Here is a 20,998-nt window from a genome sequence, read left to right as displayed (position 1 = left end):
GGATGGATGGATTAATTGAGTTAGTGAGTGGAGCTGTGTGTGATGTGTGTTAGGGTCAGAATGGATGTAGCTGAGCTGTGTGTGTGATGTGGGTGGGGGTCAGGATGGATGAAGTAGAGCTGTGTGTGATGCGTGTGGGGGTCAGAATGGATGTAGCAGAGCTGTGTGTGTGATGTGTGTGGGGGTCAGAATGGATGTAGCTGAGCTGTGTGTGTGATGTGTGTGGGGGTCAGGATGGATGTAGTAGAGTTGTGTGTGATGTGTGTGGGGGTCAGAATTGACGTAGCTGAGCTGTGTGTGTGTGTGATGCGTGTGGGGGTCAGGATGGATGTAGTAAAGCTGTGTGTGTGATGTGTGTGGGGGTCAGAATGGATGTAGCAGAGCTGTGTGTGCGATGTGTGTGGGGGTCAGAATGGATGTAGCAGAGCTGTGTGTGCGATGTGTGTGGGGGTCAGAATGGATGTAGTGGAGCTGTGTGTGTGATGTCTGGGGATCAGGATGGATGTAGTAGAGTTGTGTGTGTGCGATGTGTGGGGGTCAGGATGGATGTTCGACCGGCCCTGCAGTGACAGTGTCGGGACCCGAGGAGGAGAGCGGAGGAGCAGTACATGCGATACGAGGTATGCACCATGTGTTGCATGTAATCTTGTATGTTTAGGTGGTATACATTATACCAGCTGTACATATAATTATATACAGGACATATCTACCTTACATCAGCATCACTATATACAGGGGAGGTATATCTCCTGTATATAGTGATATGGACCATGCTGGGGTAACCTGGGTATCTCATGTATATAATTATATATGTGTAGATTGTATGCGATGCAAGCGTCTGCAGCATGTACTTGTGAGTAGATGATGTGTGAATCACACTAAATGTCATCTACTCACGAGAACACGCTGGACGGGATCCAGGAGATAAAGGAGGAAAAAAAAAGCTGTGATAAGCCACGTCCCAAGTCACACCCCAGACACGTCCCTTTTTACCATGGCCGGTATTTTTTCGTGACAAAGGTGGCAACCCTACCCATATCACGCTGGCCCGTGTGAAGTTAGCCTTACTGTCACTTTTTAACTGTACTAGAAACAATAGGATTGGGTTACTGCACGTTTTTTAACCCTTATATTCACCTTGGTTAAGTTTAACCCAGCTCGAAAGGGTACTATTTCACCACTGCACTTTATTCAATCAAAGACCTTATATGCTTCAACAAAAAAATAGTCTCCTCAGTCTGTTAGAAGTAAGGGTGTGCTCCTATTAAACAACACCCTAATAGTGGCTTTTCTTTGCTCATATACCTTTTTTCATTTACTACCTAGAAGCAAATGTTTGGTTGAAACAGGTAGAGTCTTTGATTATTATACAAAATACTGCAGTGGAAGAGTACCCCATTATGTTGGGCTAAACGTAACCAGGGTGAATATAAGGGTGAAAACATCTAATAACCTGATCCATCTGTTTCCAGTGCCAGCTAATAGTGGCAGACTTTGGACCTTGAATTATTTTATCTATGAATTAATAAAAGTTATATTTTAATCTTTCTATCAGTGAAATACTCTCAGAAAAGAATATAGTTTTTTCACTGTATCATTCAAGAGTTTTTAACTTAGGTAACAATGCTGGTGCTGGCCTTTTTCTTGGGTCTGGAAAGTGGCAAGAACATAATGGGTGGCAGCACTAAAATAAAGACTTCTGTCGGTTAAGAAAGTAATCATCTTGGCAACATTCCAAACCTAATCCCAAAAGGTCATTTAAGTACCCCTAGAATATTAGACAAGCAAAGCTACACTTCCTACAATAGGGTCATCACATAAGATTATTATGAACACTATGTATGTGTTTTTACTTTCAACAGAAGTTAAAGTGAAAACCAACGCAAGTGTCCAAATAAAAGAAACTGTTAATCTTGGCATCCAAGGTGGTGTGGGAGTAAATGTTAGTGAAATTAATAAGCTTCAGGAGGAACCTAGAAAGATATCTGAGAAGAAGAAAGAAAGCTCTGGTAAGTTAAAACATAACAGCAGCCTTCTTAATAGGAGCACTGGTAGGAAATGTAATGATATGATATAATAACCTAGCAATACATGCCATGGTTCTGGGGTGTGACGTTTATCTTCCTTTTTTGTCCATTGAAGCCCAGAACTGCTGGCCAATATACTTCACCAACCTCTCTCAAGCAAAGGATCATTAAATATGGATACCTTATGTGTTATCTAGGAAGGTGTCCCATTATTAACCCTTTCCAATCCACTGTCTAACGTCTTCAGACATTCTGATTGATGGCTGTACAGCTTCGATTGCAGAAGACATCCGGCAGGGTATTCTTACTGTATATTACTGGCTGCTCTGTTGTCGGGGGCCTTTCCAGCATGTCCCATACTGCAGTGCTGGCTCTAGCCAGCAGATGGCGCCATTGTATAATGGCAGAAGGAAAAGGCCCCCAAGAAAACCCTTAATCCAAAATTGGATTGCAAAGGGTTAAAGAAAAGCGGTTGTCTGCTTTTTACAATTACTTTTTTTTAATTAGAAGAGTACCTGGAAAATAAGCTGGTCACATGTTGATTGACTACTGAAATCCCTAGTTATCAGCGGTATTCTGCGGAAGAAGAGGAGTTGAAGATTGCTCTTGAGTATTCAGTTTTCCTCAGTACTACTGCAGGGAAATGAAGCATTACAAGTTGCTCATGGAAATCAATAAGCTGTCTGTGTCATAAATGGACACGTCAGGTCCTCCAAGCCAAGATACATTCTTTGTGGTGATCACACTCTATTAATTCAGACTATCCTAAAAAAGTATTGGAATATGGATTTCCTAAACTAGACAATTGTTTAAAAATATAAAAGTCATTGAGTAGAAAAATCTCCAGAAACATGTAGCTTCACTTTAAAGGGATTGTCCCGCGCCGAAACAGGTTTTTTTTTTTTCAATAGGCCCCCCGTTCGGCGCGAGACAAACCCAATGCATGTGTTAAAAAAAAAAAACGTTTAGTACTTACCCGAATCCCCTCGCTGCGGCGACTTCTTCCTTACCTTAGCAAGATGGCCGCCGGGATCTTCACCCACGATGCACCGTGGGTCTTCTCCCATGGTGCATCGTGGGCTCTGTGCGGTCCATTGCCGATTCCAGCCTCCTGATTGGCTGGAATCGGCACACGTGACGGGGCGGAGCTACGAGGACCAGCTCTCCGGCACGAGCGGCCCCATTCACCAGGGAGAAGACCGGACTGCGCAAGCGCGTCTAATCGGGCGATTAGACGCTGAAATTAGACGGCACCATGGAGAAGAGGACGCTAGCAACGGAACAGGTAAGTGAATAACTTCTGTATGGCTCATAATTAATGCACAATGTATATTACAAAGTGCATTAATATGGCCATACAGAAGTGTATAACCCCACTTGCTTTCGCGGGACAACCCCTTTAAGTAGCATAGCAAACATTACCGTTTTTATTAAGGGATGTCATTCATTACTAGCTTTGGCATTTAAGCTGGTATATCTGTAAGTGCAAGTAAAGTGAAAAGGATTCAAGAAGCACTTAGAAAGATATCTGAGGAAAAGACAAGTATATTAAACATAAATTTACAATGTGATAAAAATCAGGGAAAGGGGAATCAAGTTTACATATAAGAAAGTGCTTCAGCATAAACTGACTTGAGAATTTACTAGCACTTCTTCAACGATAGGACAGCTATAGGGGTCACAGCTAGAGATGAGCGAGTATACTCGCTAAAGGCAATTGCTCGAGCGAGCATTGCCTTTAGCGAGTACCTGCCCGCTCGAGACGAAAGGTTCGGGTGCCGGCGGCGGGCAGGGACCTGCGGGGGAGAGTGGGGCGGAACAGAGGGGATATCTCTCTCTCCCCCCGCTCCCTCCTGCTGACAGCCGCTACTCACCGCTCCCCCGCGCCGGCACCCGAACCTGCAGTCTCATCTCGCTCATATACTCACTCATCTCTAGTCACAGCAGTTGAAATTGTGATCAGGCCCTAAGGCATCAATGGTGTTGACATGAATTAACATCAGCAATGATATCATCGCGGGCCACCTGCCCCCTGCAAACCTCCGGTCAGCAATGGAAACTTAATTGCCAATATCATGCTGCTACCTATCTAGCACGTACAGTATTGCCAGCAGGGGAAATCTGAGTTTGGTAAGGCTGGGAAAACAAAAACATTTGAAATTAACGTAAAACATGACAATGAGTAACACATGAACTTAATAAAGAAGGAGGAAAACATAAATTATTCCAATTAGTTAATAGGTAGAGATGAGCGAACGTACTCGGTAAAGCACTACTCGTCCGAGTAATGTGCTTTATCCGAGTACCTCTCCGCTCGTCCTGAAAGATTCGGGGAGCGCCGCGGAGAGCTGCAGGGGAGAGCGGGGAGGAACGGAGGGGAGATCTCTCTCTCCTTCTCTCCCGCCCGCTCTCCCCTGCTCCCCGCCGCAACTCACCTGTCAGCAGCGGCGCTCCCCGAATCTTTCAGGACGAGCGGGGAGGTACTCAGATAAAGCACATTACTCGGACGAGTAGTGCTTTACCGAGTACGTTCGCTCATCTCCATTAATAGGGACATATCTACATAACCTGACAGGTCATAGGATTTTTTTCATATGAAAGACTGCATGCTGTATGACTAGTGATTTTTTTCTTTTACAAGTTTAGTGTTCATTTTGAGGAAAATTGAATAATATAGGCAACCAACGCACTGACTGGCACAGGGTATAGGCGTCATTGTAGTGGTTAGACACAAGATGAGACTGGCTGCTGTATTCAAGATGGCTTGGAGAGGGGTGAGTTTAGTGGGAGGAAGACAGATTAATAGCAAGTTGCAGTAATGGAACTGAGAATGGATCAGGGCAACAATAAGGCCTCATATCCATGGGCGGATTGGATTCTGCATGCGAAAACCCGCAGCGGAACCTGACACTGCCTGTGGCAGAGGACACTGCAAGTTCTCTAATTATCTGCCTGGTCTTCTGTGGGTCTTCATTTTCTGCTCTGTGGATAAGTGTGGGCGCGCCACCACACATGCGCAGTGGAGATGTAAAAAAAAGAAAATCTCCTGCTTTCCTGGGGAATCCATTGCCCAGATTGAATTGCAGATGGGCCACGGATTGGATGGCTTCCATTGACTTCAATAGAAGCTGTCCGTGCGGGATCCGCAGCAAAATTGAGCATGCTGCGATCTGTTTTCTGGACCAGAAGGTCCGCAAAACAAATCCGAATGCCTTAATTAAGCTGCGGACGCCCATATCTCCCTGTGGGCGGCTTGGATTACAGATCAGGGCAGTCGCGCGGATTCTGCATTTCTAATTCGCCCGTGGACATGAGGCCTAAGAGTTTAGCTGTGTCTACTGTAAAGGATGGGCTCTGGAGATGTATTTTACTTGAATGTGCAATTGATTGAACATAGGAAAGGAAAGATCAGAGCCAAACATGACGCGAAGACAGAGGGCATGCTGCCTAGGAGTTATGATGGTACCACACACAAAGGTGGAAATATCTAGATTAAGTAAATTGTATTGTGGAAACACAAGAAGTTAGTTTTTGAAAGATTTAGATTCAGATCCAAAGGACATGATGTTATAGACAGTGGACAAACAATCACTGGCTTTATGTAGTAGTGCAGGGGTGATGTCTAAAGAAGAAGTATATAATTGGGTGTCGAGATAGTACTGAAAGCCAAACCTGCTAATAGTTTGTCCAGTTGTAGATGGAAAATCGAGTAACATTAATTCAGCATAGGTCCTTCCCTTTCATCTTCTTGGCACCCTGGAATGTGTTATCTATAAGGAGTGGTTTTAGTTCTATTAATAAAAATAATATTTTAGACTCAAGAAGAATTTGGAATATACTGAAGCTTATTCTTGCTACGGTAGAGGAAATATATTGTATAGATTAACAATATTTGCTATAAATTAAATGATTTATTTCTATGTAAACAGAAATAATTGACTTGAATGGAGGCAAAATACAATTACTCAACCTAAGGCTGCAATCAGACGAACGTATATCGGCTCGGTTTTCACGTCGTCCTCATGTGCAGGGGGGGGGGATGGAAGAGCCAGGAGCAGGAACTGAGCTCCCGCCCCCTCTCTGCCTCTTCTCCGCCCCTCTGCAATATTTGCAATGGGGAGCGGTGCAACGGGGGCGGGGCTAATTCGTGAAACGTAGCCCCGCCCCGTCCCGCCTTTCCCCATTGCAAATAGTGCAGAGGGGTGGAGAGGAGGCAGAGAGGGGGCGGGAGCTCAGTTTCTGCTCCTGGCTCTTCCATCCCCCCCCCTGCACATGAGGACGACGTATATCGGCTCGGCGTGAAAACCGAGCCGATATACGTTCGTCTGAATGCAGCCTAAATGTGGGGGGCTTATTAGGTCATCAGACTAGAAAAATTAAATACTTTTGAAATTAATGGAAAACCTGAATTAAAGGGTGAATTTGGGAAATCATCTGAAGAGAATAAGGTGGAAGGAAAACATAATCTTGCACCAAGTATACTTTATTTTGTACAGATGTACAACTTTTTCCATACTGTTGAGGTACAGTATGGGCATTTTTATATTGAAAATGCTAGAGGAAAAATATTCTGAAGTGGTTATTAGCAGTTGCATTCTTTTTCCCTCCATTTAAAAAGAAATACTTGATTTGAATGAAAACAAAATACAGAACTACCTGACCTACTGAACATCTGAGAGGCGTAATTGGTCACCAAACTGTAAATATTTAGTTACGGTAGCTAATGGAGAGGAGACAAAAAAATAGCAATTAATAGAAAACATAAAATTAATAGGGGTCTTAAAATAAAAAAAAATGAGCTTGATAAGGAAGGAGAAAATCGTGAGTTATACATATTGAGAAATATTACTAACTTACCTAACAGGAATATTTTTCATATAAAAGGCTCAGTGTACTTCAAATTACATATTTTTTGGCAACACTAGCAAGCTTTATATCTATTAGGAGGTCAGATTGACTCACCAAAGTACTAGAAGATCTGATGGTAGGCTAAGGTTCTGACATACTAATGACTCCCTTGAGAAATTTGAAACTGAATTAGAGTCCCCCCCCCCCCCTCTCTTACAGCTAAGAATAAATCTTATGAGTTAATCCACAGATAAGTGTAATAATTTATACAAGTACTTTTCTGTCCAGTTTAGAAGACTGATAAGGATGTAAACGATGTGAAACGGATACCCCCCCAAAAAGAAATCTTTCATCCTTGTTATGTAGTAGAGCAATGGGTGTAGCCATTATACATTTCATGTATCTGCCATAAGAGCTAAGAAGGTTTTTTGGAAATATGTGTGCAGTTCAAAGTTTTGACCATAACCTTGTAGATCCTTTGAAATACAATAAAAATAAAGTTATAAATAGATCAATTCTATGTTGACCCTTGGGTGACAGAATGACAGTTGTCTCCCACCTACAACAACTTTAGTTTCACAAGAGTTAAGCAATACTACAATTGGTGGTGAAGAGGATCATCATGTCAATATCAAGATAAATGGTGTAAGGAAAGACTCATCTAGGGAAGATAACCCCAAAAAAGGACAAAGTAGGCATAACTTATTCTTTAGAACATTAGTCTCTAACATGTCTCTCCCTAGCTGTTAAATAACATTTCCAGCATGCCAAAGGCTTAGCTGGAGAGCCCCAAGTTGGAGATCACTACTTTAGATGCTTAGAATAGGCTCAATCAGAGGCAAGCATTTGTTTGATGGGGCCTTATAGCAGAATTTAATCTGGCCTCATCTCTTACATAGAACAAGAGTATAAAAAATGGCCTAAGTTTTTCTCAATTCCTTATGGCACAGAATGGCAGCATAATGTTCACTTTGCTTGCATTACTATTCTTTGTGGAGGGGAAGCCTTTCTTATTACTTTCCTCCCATCCAATAAGAAATGGGATGTGACTAACCTAAGCTGCTTGGTTCACCCCTATCATTTGTACACCTATGGCTCTAATAGCTTATAATTTTTAAAATATGTTATTTGCTTTAAAGTAACCATTAAATATTGTTCCTATTAGGTCCCATCAAGATTGGTGATAAATTTGGCCATGAACCTAAAAGAAAAGAAGAACATGGAAGAATTGATATTAGGATCATGGGCGGGAACAAGAAATCAGTGGAAGAAATTAACTTAGAGAGAGGCAAAGGTATGTCAATATATTACAAAGTTAAAAGTTTAAATATGAATTTAGGCTCTTTATGATAGCATTCAATAATCCTTATTTTGCTCATATGTTATTTGCTGTCCATTGATATTTACTACACTTTTTAACCTGGGTTCTAATATCTCTAAAGTTTTTTACATTAGTTTTATAAAAAATTTTACAAAAAAGGAAATGAACAATGAAGAGTAAAAGCTCAGAAAAGCTCAGAGGAGGGTAGATTAGGATTATTTTGTAGGGTGGGAAATCAAGTATTGCTTCCAATGAAAGTAAGTGGTACATTTTGATGAGAACACTATTTGTCCAGACTTGAAAAGTGTGAAGGGAATCATTACTAAGGAGTGATAAAGGAATTTGTAAAGAGGACAGGAGAGGTAAATGTGGGGAGATAGCTGCTAGTAGGAAGGACTGCCCTACTGGGTGTCCTTCCCGCATAGTGTTAAAATAGTTAGCAAGATGAACACTCAGGATTGGAAAAAATGTTTTGTATTATGATACTGTAAAGCTGTCTGAACTTGGTGATTTATTAGTTTTAAGAGTTTTAATGGCGCTAGTTACCTTGTCTGGAGTGATTTTCAAGGACAACTCTTCTAGAAAGGCTTCGCTTAATGTGGTTAGTGTTAGGTTTTGAAAATATGAAGTTAATTGATCAGGAGAGGAGGGGGGGGATTGAGAATAAAGTTTAGCTAGAAAGTGTTTAAATTCCAAGACTATAGTAAGGAGGTTCACAGTGATTAGGCCATATTTTGTGAAAAATGTATAAAAAGCGTTTCAATGGGATTTGAATGAAGTTTGTGAGCCAAGGGTGTGGAAGGTTTATTATTTAACATGTTGTAATGTTGGCAGGACCATATGATTTTGCATTCAGAGGTATCAGTAAGACATAAATTTAATTCAGTTCTAGCCTGAGAAAGTTTTTGAAGGTGGTTGCCGATGGGTGTGCTTTAGCTGTCATCTCTAGCTCTAAGACTTTTTGTTCGAGTTCCAACTGTTGTGCTACTCTTTCTCTCTCACATCAAGCTGCTAATAGGATGAGGGAGCCTCCAAGTACTATTTTGTGTGCTTCTCATAGAGAGATAGGGGAAGTGACCAATAGGCCATTTATTGTTAGTTATTCTTCTATTTATGTATTCACGGATGGCCAAAGGGAATCATTTAGGGACTAAGCTAAATTAGTTCGTTTAGACATTAAGGAACAGCCTGTAACTGAAACCAGACTATGTTCAGACAAGGGGACTGTGAGAATTTTGAGTGTGTTATTTGTGGCAGAAAAGAAACTGGTGTTAGAATATGGTCTATTGTTGAATATATGAAGTGAGGTGCTGAGAAGTTTGTAAAATCTTTAGTGGTTAGGTTTAATTCTCGTCAAGAATCTACCAATTGGTATTAGGATAGAAGTGATTTGAAGGTATTGGACAGAAAATGTTGGGGTAGTGGGAGTAGGGTTGGTAAGGAAACAACTTTCCTGTTCAGGTTTGGACCTACCACACAGGATAAAAGTCAAAATGAGTTTGTCTAGAATTCAGGGTATAATAAGAGACAATAGTCACTGGAATATTCTGAATGGAACCCAGCAAGAGTAAATAACAGCCTTCTGGATCAGCAACAGTTAGCGAGTGACTAAGTGAAGGGGACTGATCTACTAAAACAGATTGTAATCCCCTTGGTTTTATTTGTGGCTGTTGCCAAATAAAAGGGAAGTAAAGAGAGAGATGTGGTGGGGATTCATTGGAGAAGTGAGTCTCCTGCAGAGAGAGAATATCGGTATGAACGCTTTTGTAGTATTAAAATGATTTTGAGCATTTTTGAAGAGAATTAAAGCATTGTTGTGACAGAAATTATAATGTAGAGTTGCCTTTGGATAGTAACCCAGCGATAGAAGGGGGAAGGAGAGAAGTGGAAAAGAGGGGAAGCAAAGGTAAGGGTAGGGGGTGATGGCCAACAAATAAACCAATCTAGCAGAGTAATGTTTGACATAGTAAGGGTTGACTTTCAGAACGGTAAACCATAACCATTTTGAAGAGTAATGAAATTTTGAACATAGCATAAAAAGAAAGAGAAAAGACCCAAGGGTGTATAAAAGTAAGAAATGAAAGGGGGGAAGAAAAAAGGGGGAATGCAAAAGCAGGAAATGGGGAAGAAGGGCTGGGGAGAGGGAAAAAAAGGCCAACAAGAGAACATGTAAATGGGAATTAGCTTATAGTCATTTCTGAAGATCAAGATTATATAACAACTGATAACTTATAAAACATTTGTAAGAGTTCTTAACAGTTTGTCTGTGTACTGTATTCAACAATTAAAGACAGTTTTGGTAGTAAGATAGTAAAAGTGGAGTTTCAGTATAATGTCTCTTGGGGGACCACTGAGTTTGCGGGTATACAATGCTCTGTGGACTTTCGATCGAGGTGTTAGGGTAAAGTTCTTGATTGTAGATCCTTTATTCTTTCAGGAAGACCTCGAATTTGTAGGTTGTCCCTGCAATCTCTGTTTTCTACATCCTCTAGCTTATCATGGAGAAATTGTATCTCTCCATGAAGTTGTTCCACCTCTTTCTCGTGGGATTCTAAGACTCTACTAAAGCTGATGTTCATTGGCTTAAATGTTGAATTCCTTTGGTTTGTTTGGCAGTAATGTCAGCTGAGGTTATAGATAGTTCCTTCTGTTGCAGAACTTGTATTTGGGATAGACGTGTTTCTCTATGAGAAGTAGTTGTATTTTTTAACTGATTTATGACTTGTTAGGTTTGGATCTGAGGGCAGAGGAGGATCTTCAATCGGCAAGCTAGAAGAGTTATCTGAGGAAATTGCTGTTAGTGGCAATTTTAATAATCTTTTGATTGAGAGTCTTGGTTATGTTTCCCAGATTTAAGTTGAGAGGGGCTTATGGTTATAATTTTGTTTGTTGTCATTCTAAAATTTAGGAAGAGGTAAGGTAAAAGACAAGGTCTCTTCAGGATGTTGTCCTCTGCAAGACACCTGATGTGGACACGGCTTTATTGAGGCTTCATATCCTCAGGTGGGTTGTAGAGGCGTTTGAAACGTGTCACTAGAATAGCAGGTATTAAGTCAGCAAAGCATATTGGGATTTAGTTCATCAGGTGTTTTTTCTTATCAACGCCCCCACTAAGATGAGAGAAAAGTAAATGGATTGTATACTTATACAGGGTTAGTTGTTATTTCTTTTCCAACTACTCAATGGTGTTTAAAGTCTGCATGTTAATAATTTTTGTTAATATGGAGAATCACTTTCCTTGCAAGATTATGGCGCAAGTCCCTTATATATTCTCTAATTGCTCAGGTGTTCAAGTAATTTTTTTTCCACTTGGGAAAAGGTGAAAATATAAGCTCAAGTATTTGGGTAGAGGAGAATTATTAAAGTGTGGAGGGAAAAAAAATGGGGGAGGGAAACAGGGTTTTTGATGATGATTTCCTCTTTTATTCACTCCTGTCTTGAATCCTCCCTTTTCATCTTTATTTTTCCTTTTTTTCTCTTTTGGGATTTAGTTTATCAGGTTACATTTCTAAACAACACCACCATTTAATATGAGAGAAGAATATATAGATTGTATTCTTGCATAAACTTAATTGTTATATCATATCCAACCACTGGATGGAGACAAAGTTTGCCTATGAACAAATTATTATTTATATTGACTTCAATGGAAGCCGTCTGTGCAGAATACGCAGAAAAATGGAGCTTGCTACGATTTGTTTTCTGGACCAAAATGTCCGCAAATCAAATCCGCATGTTTTAATCAATGCATCTCCATGGGGGGGGGGGGGTGTCTTGATTTGCAGGTGCCCCGCGCGGATTCTGCAAGTCAAACCCGCCCATGGACATTGGGCCTAACACGGGTAAAATAGCAACTTAACAAGGAGAGAGGGGCGGGAACGAAAGAGGGAAGACCAACAATACCTTGAAGAGTTTCTTCTAAAGAATAATAGACAAGAGTGAATCCTATACTTTAAAACCAGGAGATGATCTGAAGCAAAGCATACCAGGTGGTATAGAAAGCATCATGGGTGTTGTCCTCAGTGATCTCATCTCTTCATAACATCCAGGAATACGCAAAAGTTCCACTAGCAGCACTTCAGATAATCCCACTTCAGGGTCAGGCTGGTAAAATGCAAAGCCAGGCCGGAGTCCAAACCAGCCAGATTCCACGTGATAATCCAATAAAAGAAATAGCCAGCAGCATGCATGGATGTGAATAGCACAAAGACTTTTATTGCCCCATCACATAGACAGCGACGTTTCGGCCGTAGTGGCCTTCCTCAAGCTTAAGGAAGCTTTTATTTCTTTTATCTTCTCATAACATATGAGGGTATTAATTGCTTCAATCTACATCGCCCTGGTAGGAGCCACAGTGCATCTCCCCAGTTTAGGAATTATTTGGTTGCAAGGACAAAAAAGCGGGACAAGCTTTTTTTTCTTATTAGATTTTAGAGATCGGGCCTGGATGCATTGACGGTAAAGCAATTTTTGGTGTCAAAACCATCATAAAGCTACACATTATGTTATATAAATTTATAATATCCTGACGGAGAATGGTCACAGGAGGACACTCCCAACAAAGAAGTATCATATTGCCTAATGCCAAGGAACACCTCCAACATAAATGGGAGACCTGGGCATACATTTTATGTACCTTCTCTGCTGCTGTATACCAATTTATCATTATTTTGTAATTAAGTTCCGATAGCATCTGATAGCTCTAAATTGAGGATTTCCCAGTCTGGGGGTGAGTGTTCCCAGGGAAGAGATCAGATGCAGGTGTGTGGTAAAAGTATCCCAGATCGCTTTTACACTTGAGAGACTGTGAGAAGGTTCAAACAACCCCAGAAATCCTCCATAAGGAATCCAAAATACCCCCTGAGCTTGCTGAGATACTATGTCATATTCAATTGCAAAGAATTGCTATTTTGGTCACCTTGCCTCCCAAAAAGTGATCAAAAAGTCATATGCAACCCTAAATGGTTCCAATAAAAACTTAATCTTTTAAATTGTATTTTTCTTTTGTGTGTAGAAGTAGTAAAATATATATATGAGAACTATTGCCATACTTGTACTGACCCACAGAATAAAGATAACATGTAATTTATGTTGCATGGTGAACAGCACAAAATTTAATACGTAATAAAATATTGCCGAGATTGCTTTTTTTTGCATCCCACCCGAGAGAGTTTAAAAAAAATGATCAATAAGTTATTTGTACCAAAAATGGTGCCATTGAAGAACATAACTCATTCATTCCACAAAAAAAAACAGGTCTGTTGCCATACGCTGGAAAATGTTAAAAATTGCTGCATATTTAAAGTAACCCTCCGGGCCTGGAGAAACAAAGATGGCCACACCACCTTCTCTGACTACCTGATGCACACTGTGTATTAGTATACATTATTAGTCCAAGACGCTACACCTTTGATTATCCAGTGCTGCCCATGTGAGCAGTGATGCCCAGTCAGATCAGCATGTAGTGTCGTAGACTACCGATGTATATTTATGTGTACAGTGTGCATCAGGTAGTTAGAGAAGTGTTACAGATCCGTGTCCAGGATCTTCAAGTTATGCTCTGATTCGGAATTTAGTTGCCAGTCCATGAACATCTAGGACTATCAGCTTTTGTGTGTCTTAATATTTTCCTTCATTATTTCATTCTTACATTCGTACAGTAGTCATCAAGCTTGGGGGTCCAGTTGGCCATGAACAGGGGCGCAAAGAAGAGCGTGGAAAGATTGCTATCAAAATAAAGGAAGAAAACAAGAAATCATCTCCACAGAACTCCAAAGAAAATAAAGGCAATTATGTGTTTTGTTTTAGTTGTAAATTTCAATTTTGGTTTTGTACGATAAGTTAAAGGGGTTGTCCCGCGAAAGCAAGTGGGGGTATACACTTCTGTATGGCCATATTAATGCACTTTGTAATATACATCGTGCATTAAATATGAGCCATACAGAAGTTATTCACTTACCTGCTCCATTGCTAGCGTCCCCGTCGCCATGGTGCCGTCTAATTTCAGCGTCTAATCGCCCGATTAGACGCGCTTGCGCAGTCCGGTCTTCTCCCTTCTGAATGGGGCCGCTCGTGCTGGAGAGCTGCTCCTCGTAGCTCCACCCCGTCACGTGTGCCGATTCCAGCCAATCAGGAGGCTGGAATCGGCAATGGAACGCACAGAGCCCACGGTGCACCATGGGAGAAGACCTGCGGTCCACCGTGGGTGAAGATCCCGGCGGCCATCTTAGCAAGGTAAGTAAGAAGTCGCCGCAGCGCGGGGATTCAGGTAAGTACTATCCAGTGTTTTTTTTTTACCCCTGCATCGGGTTTGTCTAGCGCCGAACGGGGGGCCTATTGAAAAAAAAATAAACCCGTTTCGGCGCGGGACAACCCCTTTAACTTTGTATGATTATCCATTATATTCTTATCCTCTGTATCCTTACCTGTTTCCATTAGTTAACCTATTCTGAATTTTGGTTTCCACACATCAACTACAGTATAAGGGCTCCGTCACACGAGCGCATCGGCGCCCATGTTACTGCAGGTAGCAGACGGCCATACCTGAAGACGGATGTCTCTCTGCAGCGCCGGAGGAAAAAACATGTGACCGGCTTCATTGCCGGTCATGTGTTCTTTCATCAGCGCTGCAGAGAGACCTCCGTCTTCAGGTACGGCCGTCTTCTTTCTGCAGTAACGGCTCAGTCACACGGGCGCATCGGCGCCGGTGTACGGGTGCCGATGCGCCCGTGTGACTGAGCCCTCAGGAATAACCATTGAAAAAATAGCTTAGCTGTTGTATGTCTTATTTCCTCCCTATTTATACAGGAACCATCAAACCTGGAGAAAAGATTGTTCATGAACATGAAAGAAAAGAAGAACATGCAATGATTGGTATCAAAATAAAGGAAGAAAGCAAGGAATCATTTAGAGAACATAGCACCAAAGGAAACGGCGGTAAGTACTGCTTGTGTGTATGTTCATGCTGCCTTAGGGTGCGGGCAGACGAGCGTAGGCGTATTTACGTTCGCACGAGCGCAACGTATAATCGCCCGAGCGATCGTTTTTCACCGATCACGACCAGAGCTAGAAAGCGTATTTTCGTTTGTTCCTACTTTGCAAACGGTCTTTTCGGCGATCGAATATGCGTTGGCGCGTATTTCGGTCGCATATGTTCCGTTTTTTTTCGAATTGCCGTTTTTACGCGCCGTAAAATCGCTCATGTGAACGAATACATTCGAAACCATTGCCTCAGATGGTCACGTATATAGGTTTGGTCGCAAAAACGCGCCGTTTATGCGCTCGTCTGCCCGCACCCTTAGGCTGTGTTCACACAGGGCGGATTTGCCGCGGAAATTCCATCCAGAATTTTACTGCAGCAAATCCGCCTGCAGCCACTAATACCTGGATTAGCCAGCCATGTGGCATTTGTCAAAAATCTTGTCCACATGGGACGGCCAATCCATTGTGGCAAAGACGGCAAAAGACGGCGCTGTTTTCCCTGGCCTTAGCATGTCTATTTTTTTTCCTGTAGCGGCCGCACTCTCCTCTATGGGAGAGCTGGCTGCAATGGAAAAGCACGCGGCCAAGCCACTCCACAATCTGCGGCAAAGTGCCGCGGGATTTGAAGCAGCGCTTTCCTGGCGGAAATCTCGCGTTTTTTCGCTGTGGCAAAACTTTGAGATTTCCGCCGGGAATACATCCCATGTGACCCCAGCCTAAAGCACATTTTCAGTCTCCTGGACCTGAGTTCCTTTTTACAACGTATATGGCATGTAGAATATAGTTCTATAGGCGCACATAACCAGTGCTAGCCTTCGTACTGACACTCCAGTGTGTTGTGGGTGGGGAGCACTGGCGTAACTATAGAGGATGCAGGGGATGTGGTTGCACTCAGGCCCAGGAGCTTAGTAGGCCCATAAGGCACTTCTTCTCCATATAGGGAGCCCAGTACTACGAATAAAGCATTACAGTAGGGGGTCCTGTTACAGGTTTTGCATTGGGGCCCAGGAGCTTCAAGTTACGCCTCTGGTGGGCAGACACTGGTGAATGACCTCATCAGCAAATTTCATTTCATGTCATTAACACAGTCTTTGCAAGCGGTTTTATGCTATGGCTTCCCCTTACATACTATGGAGGAAAGCAATATTCTGAGTTTATGACAGCATCCATCACTGTAACTATTGGCATAATCTCCATTGTGGCTTTTTTCTGCTGTCGCAATTTGCCCAGGGGTAAAATATCAAGGCTGAAAACATGTACTCAGATTCATTATTTATAGAAGTTGTCCATTTGTAAACTATTGATGGCCTATCCTTAGGACAGGTCACCAATAGTAGATCGGTGGGATTTCACACCCTGGAGCCACTGCTGATTAGCTGTTTGCTGGGCTGGTGTGCTTGTGCACTGATTTGATTTCCGCAGGAAGTAGACGGCTCCGATCTTACTGCAGTGGCCAAGCTTGGTATTACAGGTAACGTTCCCATTTACTTCAATGCCTGCAATACCAAGCCTAGCCGCTGCAGTGAGTATGGAGCTATCTGCTTCCTGCAGAAATCAGCTCTGTGCAAAAGTGCACCAATCCAGCGAACAGTTGATTGATGGAAGTCCTGGGCGGCAGATCCCCACTGATTTGACCTGTCCTGTAGGTGGGCTATCAATAGTTTACAAGCAGATAACCCCTTTAATTGTTACATTTATACAGGTAAATTTGCTCATGAATATGGATTCAAAGAAGAACATAAAAAAATTGATATCAAAATAAAAGATGAAAGCAAGTACTCATATGGAAAAGACATCATAAAAGAAAATAAGGGTAATTATATGTGAGCTATGTTTAATGTGGCTGTATAGACCTTGAAAAGTGCTGTATTTACTAGGTGACTTGCATTCCTCTTCTCCCCAGCATTGTAGAATTGTTTAGTCAGTCACTAGAGACAGGAGGGGTGTCCTATTTCCTTAAGGAAAGCACCCAAAAAGTGTGTGGAGACACCTAGGGGGTGAGTGGGTCAAGGGGTGGTGTAGTCTCTTCCCAAGGAGAGCATCCAAAAGGGGTGTGGGGAGACTTAGAAGGTGAGTGAGGAGACTTATAAAGCCATGCTAGCTGCTCTGGGTAATTTATGCAAATAAGAAAGATGGAACAATACCTCTGCAGTGCCACCTATTGGTTGGCAGCATTCAAATCAATATGACATTCTAACAAGTTTTAACAATGATTGGGAATAGAAAGAAGGATGCTACCAACCTCTGTATGTATCCTTCATAGAAGACACTCTAATACTAGGTATGAGCAAAGTCTATGGATGTATTTCAAACTACCACTTACCCCTATTTACCATGTAAAGAAATGGTATCCTAAAACAATGTCCGGTGTCATAAATAAAGCTTTAGGGTAGCTTCACACGAGCGTGTGCGAAACATAGGTGCGCACCCCTGTACGCGCAAAAACACGCGTGCATGAAGGTCAGTGCATTGCCTTCAATGGAGCCGCGTTGCTGCCGGCAGCTCCATTGAAGGCAATGGTCTGCCGGCATCCCTGAAGTGATTTTCAGGGAAGAGCTTTACATATAAACTCTTCCCTGAAAAACAAAAAGTTTAGTGTAAAAAAAAAACTCACCTGTCCGCCGCTACAATGTCACCCCGGGGGTAAAGAACACATCTGCCGCATGCGGCAGATGTTTCCTTCATCCCCGCGAGGAAAAAGAATTCCCTGCTGCACCTGCACTTCTGTGACAGATGCAGCAAAGGAATTCTTCATCCCTGCGGGGAATGAAAAGTTCCCTATCACAGTTGTCACATGAATTCATGAATGGGTGAGTGCTGCCTCTGGTTGGCTGAGCACAGGGACCAATCAGACGCAGCTCTCAGCTGTTATTCTTAAATTTAAGGGCTTATATAAACCCTTCCCTGAAAAACAGTTACAGGATGCCAGCAGCTGGATCCCCTACTGCAGCTGTCATTTGTGACAGCTGTGGTAGGGAATTCTTTATTCCCCGCAGGAATGAAGAATTCCTTTGCTGCATCTGTCACAGATGTGGCAGGTGCAGCAGGGAATTCTTTTTCCTCGCGGGGATGAAGGAAACATGTGTTCTTCATCCCCGTAGGGACATTACGAAGAAAGTTGATGTAGGCAGCAGGTGCGGTGCAAATACAAAACGGTCTTTATTCCTCCCAAAATGTGACGTTTCAACTCAATGAGTCTTTGTCAATATGACAAAGACTCATTGAGTTGAAACGTCACATTTTGGGAGGAATAAAGACCGTTTTGTATTTGCACCGCACCTGCTGCCTACATCAACTTTCTTCGTATTGTACCTCTGGTGGTCTAATTTGGATCTAGACCACAGTGGGCGTTGCAGATGACCTGTTCAACTTACTTTGGATGCCTCTCTTGCTGCTGACACCCCTGTTGTGTATATGTCCCCGCAGGGACATGACAGGGGCGGACAGGTAAGTATTTTTTTTTTACACTAAAATTCCTTATATGTAAAGCTCTTCCCTGAATAACAATTCAGGGTGCCGGCAGACCATTGTTTTCAATGGAGCGTCCAGCAGCAGCCACAGCTCCATTAAGGACAATGCGTGCATTCCCTATGGTGCACACATGTCCTATCTTTACAGGCACGCACCTGTAAGACACAGACATGTGCACACACCATTGGGAATGCATTGGTTCTAATAGAAGCGTGTTTTTGTTCGCACGTATGCACGCACAAAAACACACTCGTGTGAAGCCGCCCTTAATCACAATCTCAAGTGTTTCCTGTTACTGTGATTTTCACAGATAAAATATGGTGCCTATATAACCCAAAGTATTTTAGAAAAATTGAAATTGCACCTAAATCTAAAAATAATGTTTACCTCTTGATAATTGATGATATGTTTGGCAGCCATTACTTGGCTAATTTATTTTTTATTCCCATCTGCCAACCAATAACTTATTACATATATCTAAATATCCTGCTTTATTATTTCATTGTTAAATCTACAAAGAAACCACCAGGTTTGGAGGTAAATTTGGCCAGGAACATAAAAGCAAAGAAGAAGATGAAAAGATCGTTAGTAAGATAAAGAAAAGTAGTTGTTGTTTATGTGTGCGTAATGCATTTAAGACAGATTTCCAGTCCTCTGGTTGAGAGTTCAACTTTGCACTGTAATCAGCATATAGAAATACAGGTCTACAAGCAAACAGCTTGTTCTCCATGACCCAGTGTTTTTCTTTTTCCCTCTGCTGCAGTGTGGTGTGGGCACGAAGATATAGGTGAATGACTTCACCAACCTCTGCCTGCTTCTCCACAGAGAAGACTTTCATAATGTATATTAGGCAACATCACAGTCTCTGGAAGTCATTTCACACTATCACTTTTCCTCATGTCCCATGTGAGAAAGTGGTAGTCGGACCTTAAAGTGCCATTCATTGCCATAGCTACCGCTATCATTTTCACAGATGTAAAATACTAGGGTTGCATGCTGCTAATTAGCCCCTGACACATCACAGAAGGGGAAATATAGAAACATAAAAACAATCACTGAAAATGGCCATATACTTACTCAGGGCTCAGTCACACGGGCGTTTATTGCCGCGATTTGCGCATGCGCATGCGTCCGGCGTTTTTTTAAAACCATTGCTTTGCAATGGTATCGGACACATGAGCGCTTTTTATGCGCTCGTCCGATAAATTAGAGAACAGAAATTGCAGATCGCACCTATCTGCAATCTGCGATTCCTGTTCTCTTCTCTATATGCGCTCAATGGGGCCGGCGGCAGCAGCGCCGACCCCATTGAGAACATATAGAAGACAAATCATTCTTCTCTGCCACAGCTGGAACAGCTGTGGCAGAGAAGAACGATGTTTGCCCATTGAATTCAATGGAGCGGCAATACAGCCGCTCCATTGAAAGCAATGGGCTGCCAGCGTGCGCGGGGTTAATTGTCGGGAAGGGGTTAAATATATAACCCCTTCCCTGCAATGCATCCTGAAAAGTGAAAAAATTAAAAAAAAGGATGTACTCACCTGCTCCCGGCAGCCTGAGATCCCCGCGGCTGTCCTGCAGTGGGTGTGAAGGGGGGGGTGACTCAGGCTTGCCCCTGATTGGCTCAGCCTGAGCCAATCAGAGGCTGATCTCAGTCACACCCATTCATGAATTCATGAATGGGTGTGACTGAGACTTGCTTCTGATTGGCTCAGCGCTGAGCCAATCAGGGGCAAGCCTGAGTCACACCCCCTTCACACCCACTGTAGGCCGGCCGCCGGGATCTCCAGCTGCCGGGAGCAGGTAAGTACATGCATTTTTTTTATTTTTTCACTTTTCAGGATGCATTGCAGGGAAGGGGTTATATATTTAACCCCTTCCCGACAATTCATCCCACACTCTCCCGCAGCGCTTGCATTCAATGGAGCCGCTGTATTGCCGTCTCCATTGAATGCAATGCGCTGGACAGCTCCGGCCCGTTTCTAATGAAACGCGGCTAGGAGCAGATTTTCGGGCGACTTTTGGGCCGATTTTTCGGCGCCAGTCACGCGATTTGCGCATGCGCATCCGTCATGCGATGCGCAAATCGCGTGAAAAAACGCCCGTGTGACTAAGGCCTCACTGAGGAGTGTATATAGATGCATCCTCCTCTCACCATGCAGGTAGCAGACTACCAAATAAGGGAGCTAATAACACCTGTGTAGGACACCGATGAGACAGCCACTCACACTGCCTCTTGATATAGAGGGGGGTGGCTGCTTGGTGTATACTCCCACACAGAGTAGATATAAAGCGCCAGACCATTCTGATACATGTAGTTCCCCATGCAGATCAGCAACCTATTAATGAC

General features: G+C 42.6%; 1 protein-coding gene across 37 annotated transcripts in view; it reads left to right on the top strand.

Annotated features, from left to right (window-relative positions):
• LOC136632734 (otogelin-like) overlaps nt 1-20,998 on the top strand; it is a 157,463-nt gene that overhangs the window by 6,126 nt on the left and 130,339 nt on the right. For 35 of the 37 annotated variants that reach the window (XM_066607867.1, XM_066607866.1, XM_066607854.1 and 32 more), the window contains exons 5-9: nt 1,863-2,009; nt 8,041-8,169; nt 13,857-13,982; nt 15,004-15,132; nt 16,880-16,990. In XM_066607867.1, the coding sequence (XP_066463964.1) occupies nt 1,863-2,009; nt 8,041-8,169; nt 13,857-13,982; nt 15,004-15,132; nt 16,880-16,990 (642 nt within the window). The remainder of the gene's footprint in view (nt 1-1,862; nt 2,010-8,040; nt 8,170-13,856; nt 13,983-15,003; nt 15,133-16,879; nt 16,991-20,998) is intronic. The other 2 variants (XM_066607832.1, XM_066607835.1) reach the window with 2 other exon arrangements.

The sequence above is a fragment of the Eleutherodactylus coqui genome, chromosome 6 (assembly GCF_035609145.1).
Source record: "Eleutherodactylus coqui strain aEleCoq1 chromosome 6, aEleCoq1.hap1, whole genome shotgun sequence".
NCBI classification, from domain to species: Eukaryota; Metazoa; Chordata; class Amphibia; order Anura; family Eleutherodactylidae; genus Eleutherodactylus; species Eleutherodactylus coqui.
The sequence above is the reverse complement of the archived record's forward strand: the minus strand, read 5'-3'. Positions and strand labels throughout refer to the sequence as shown.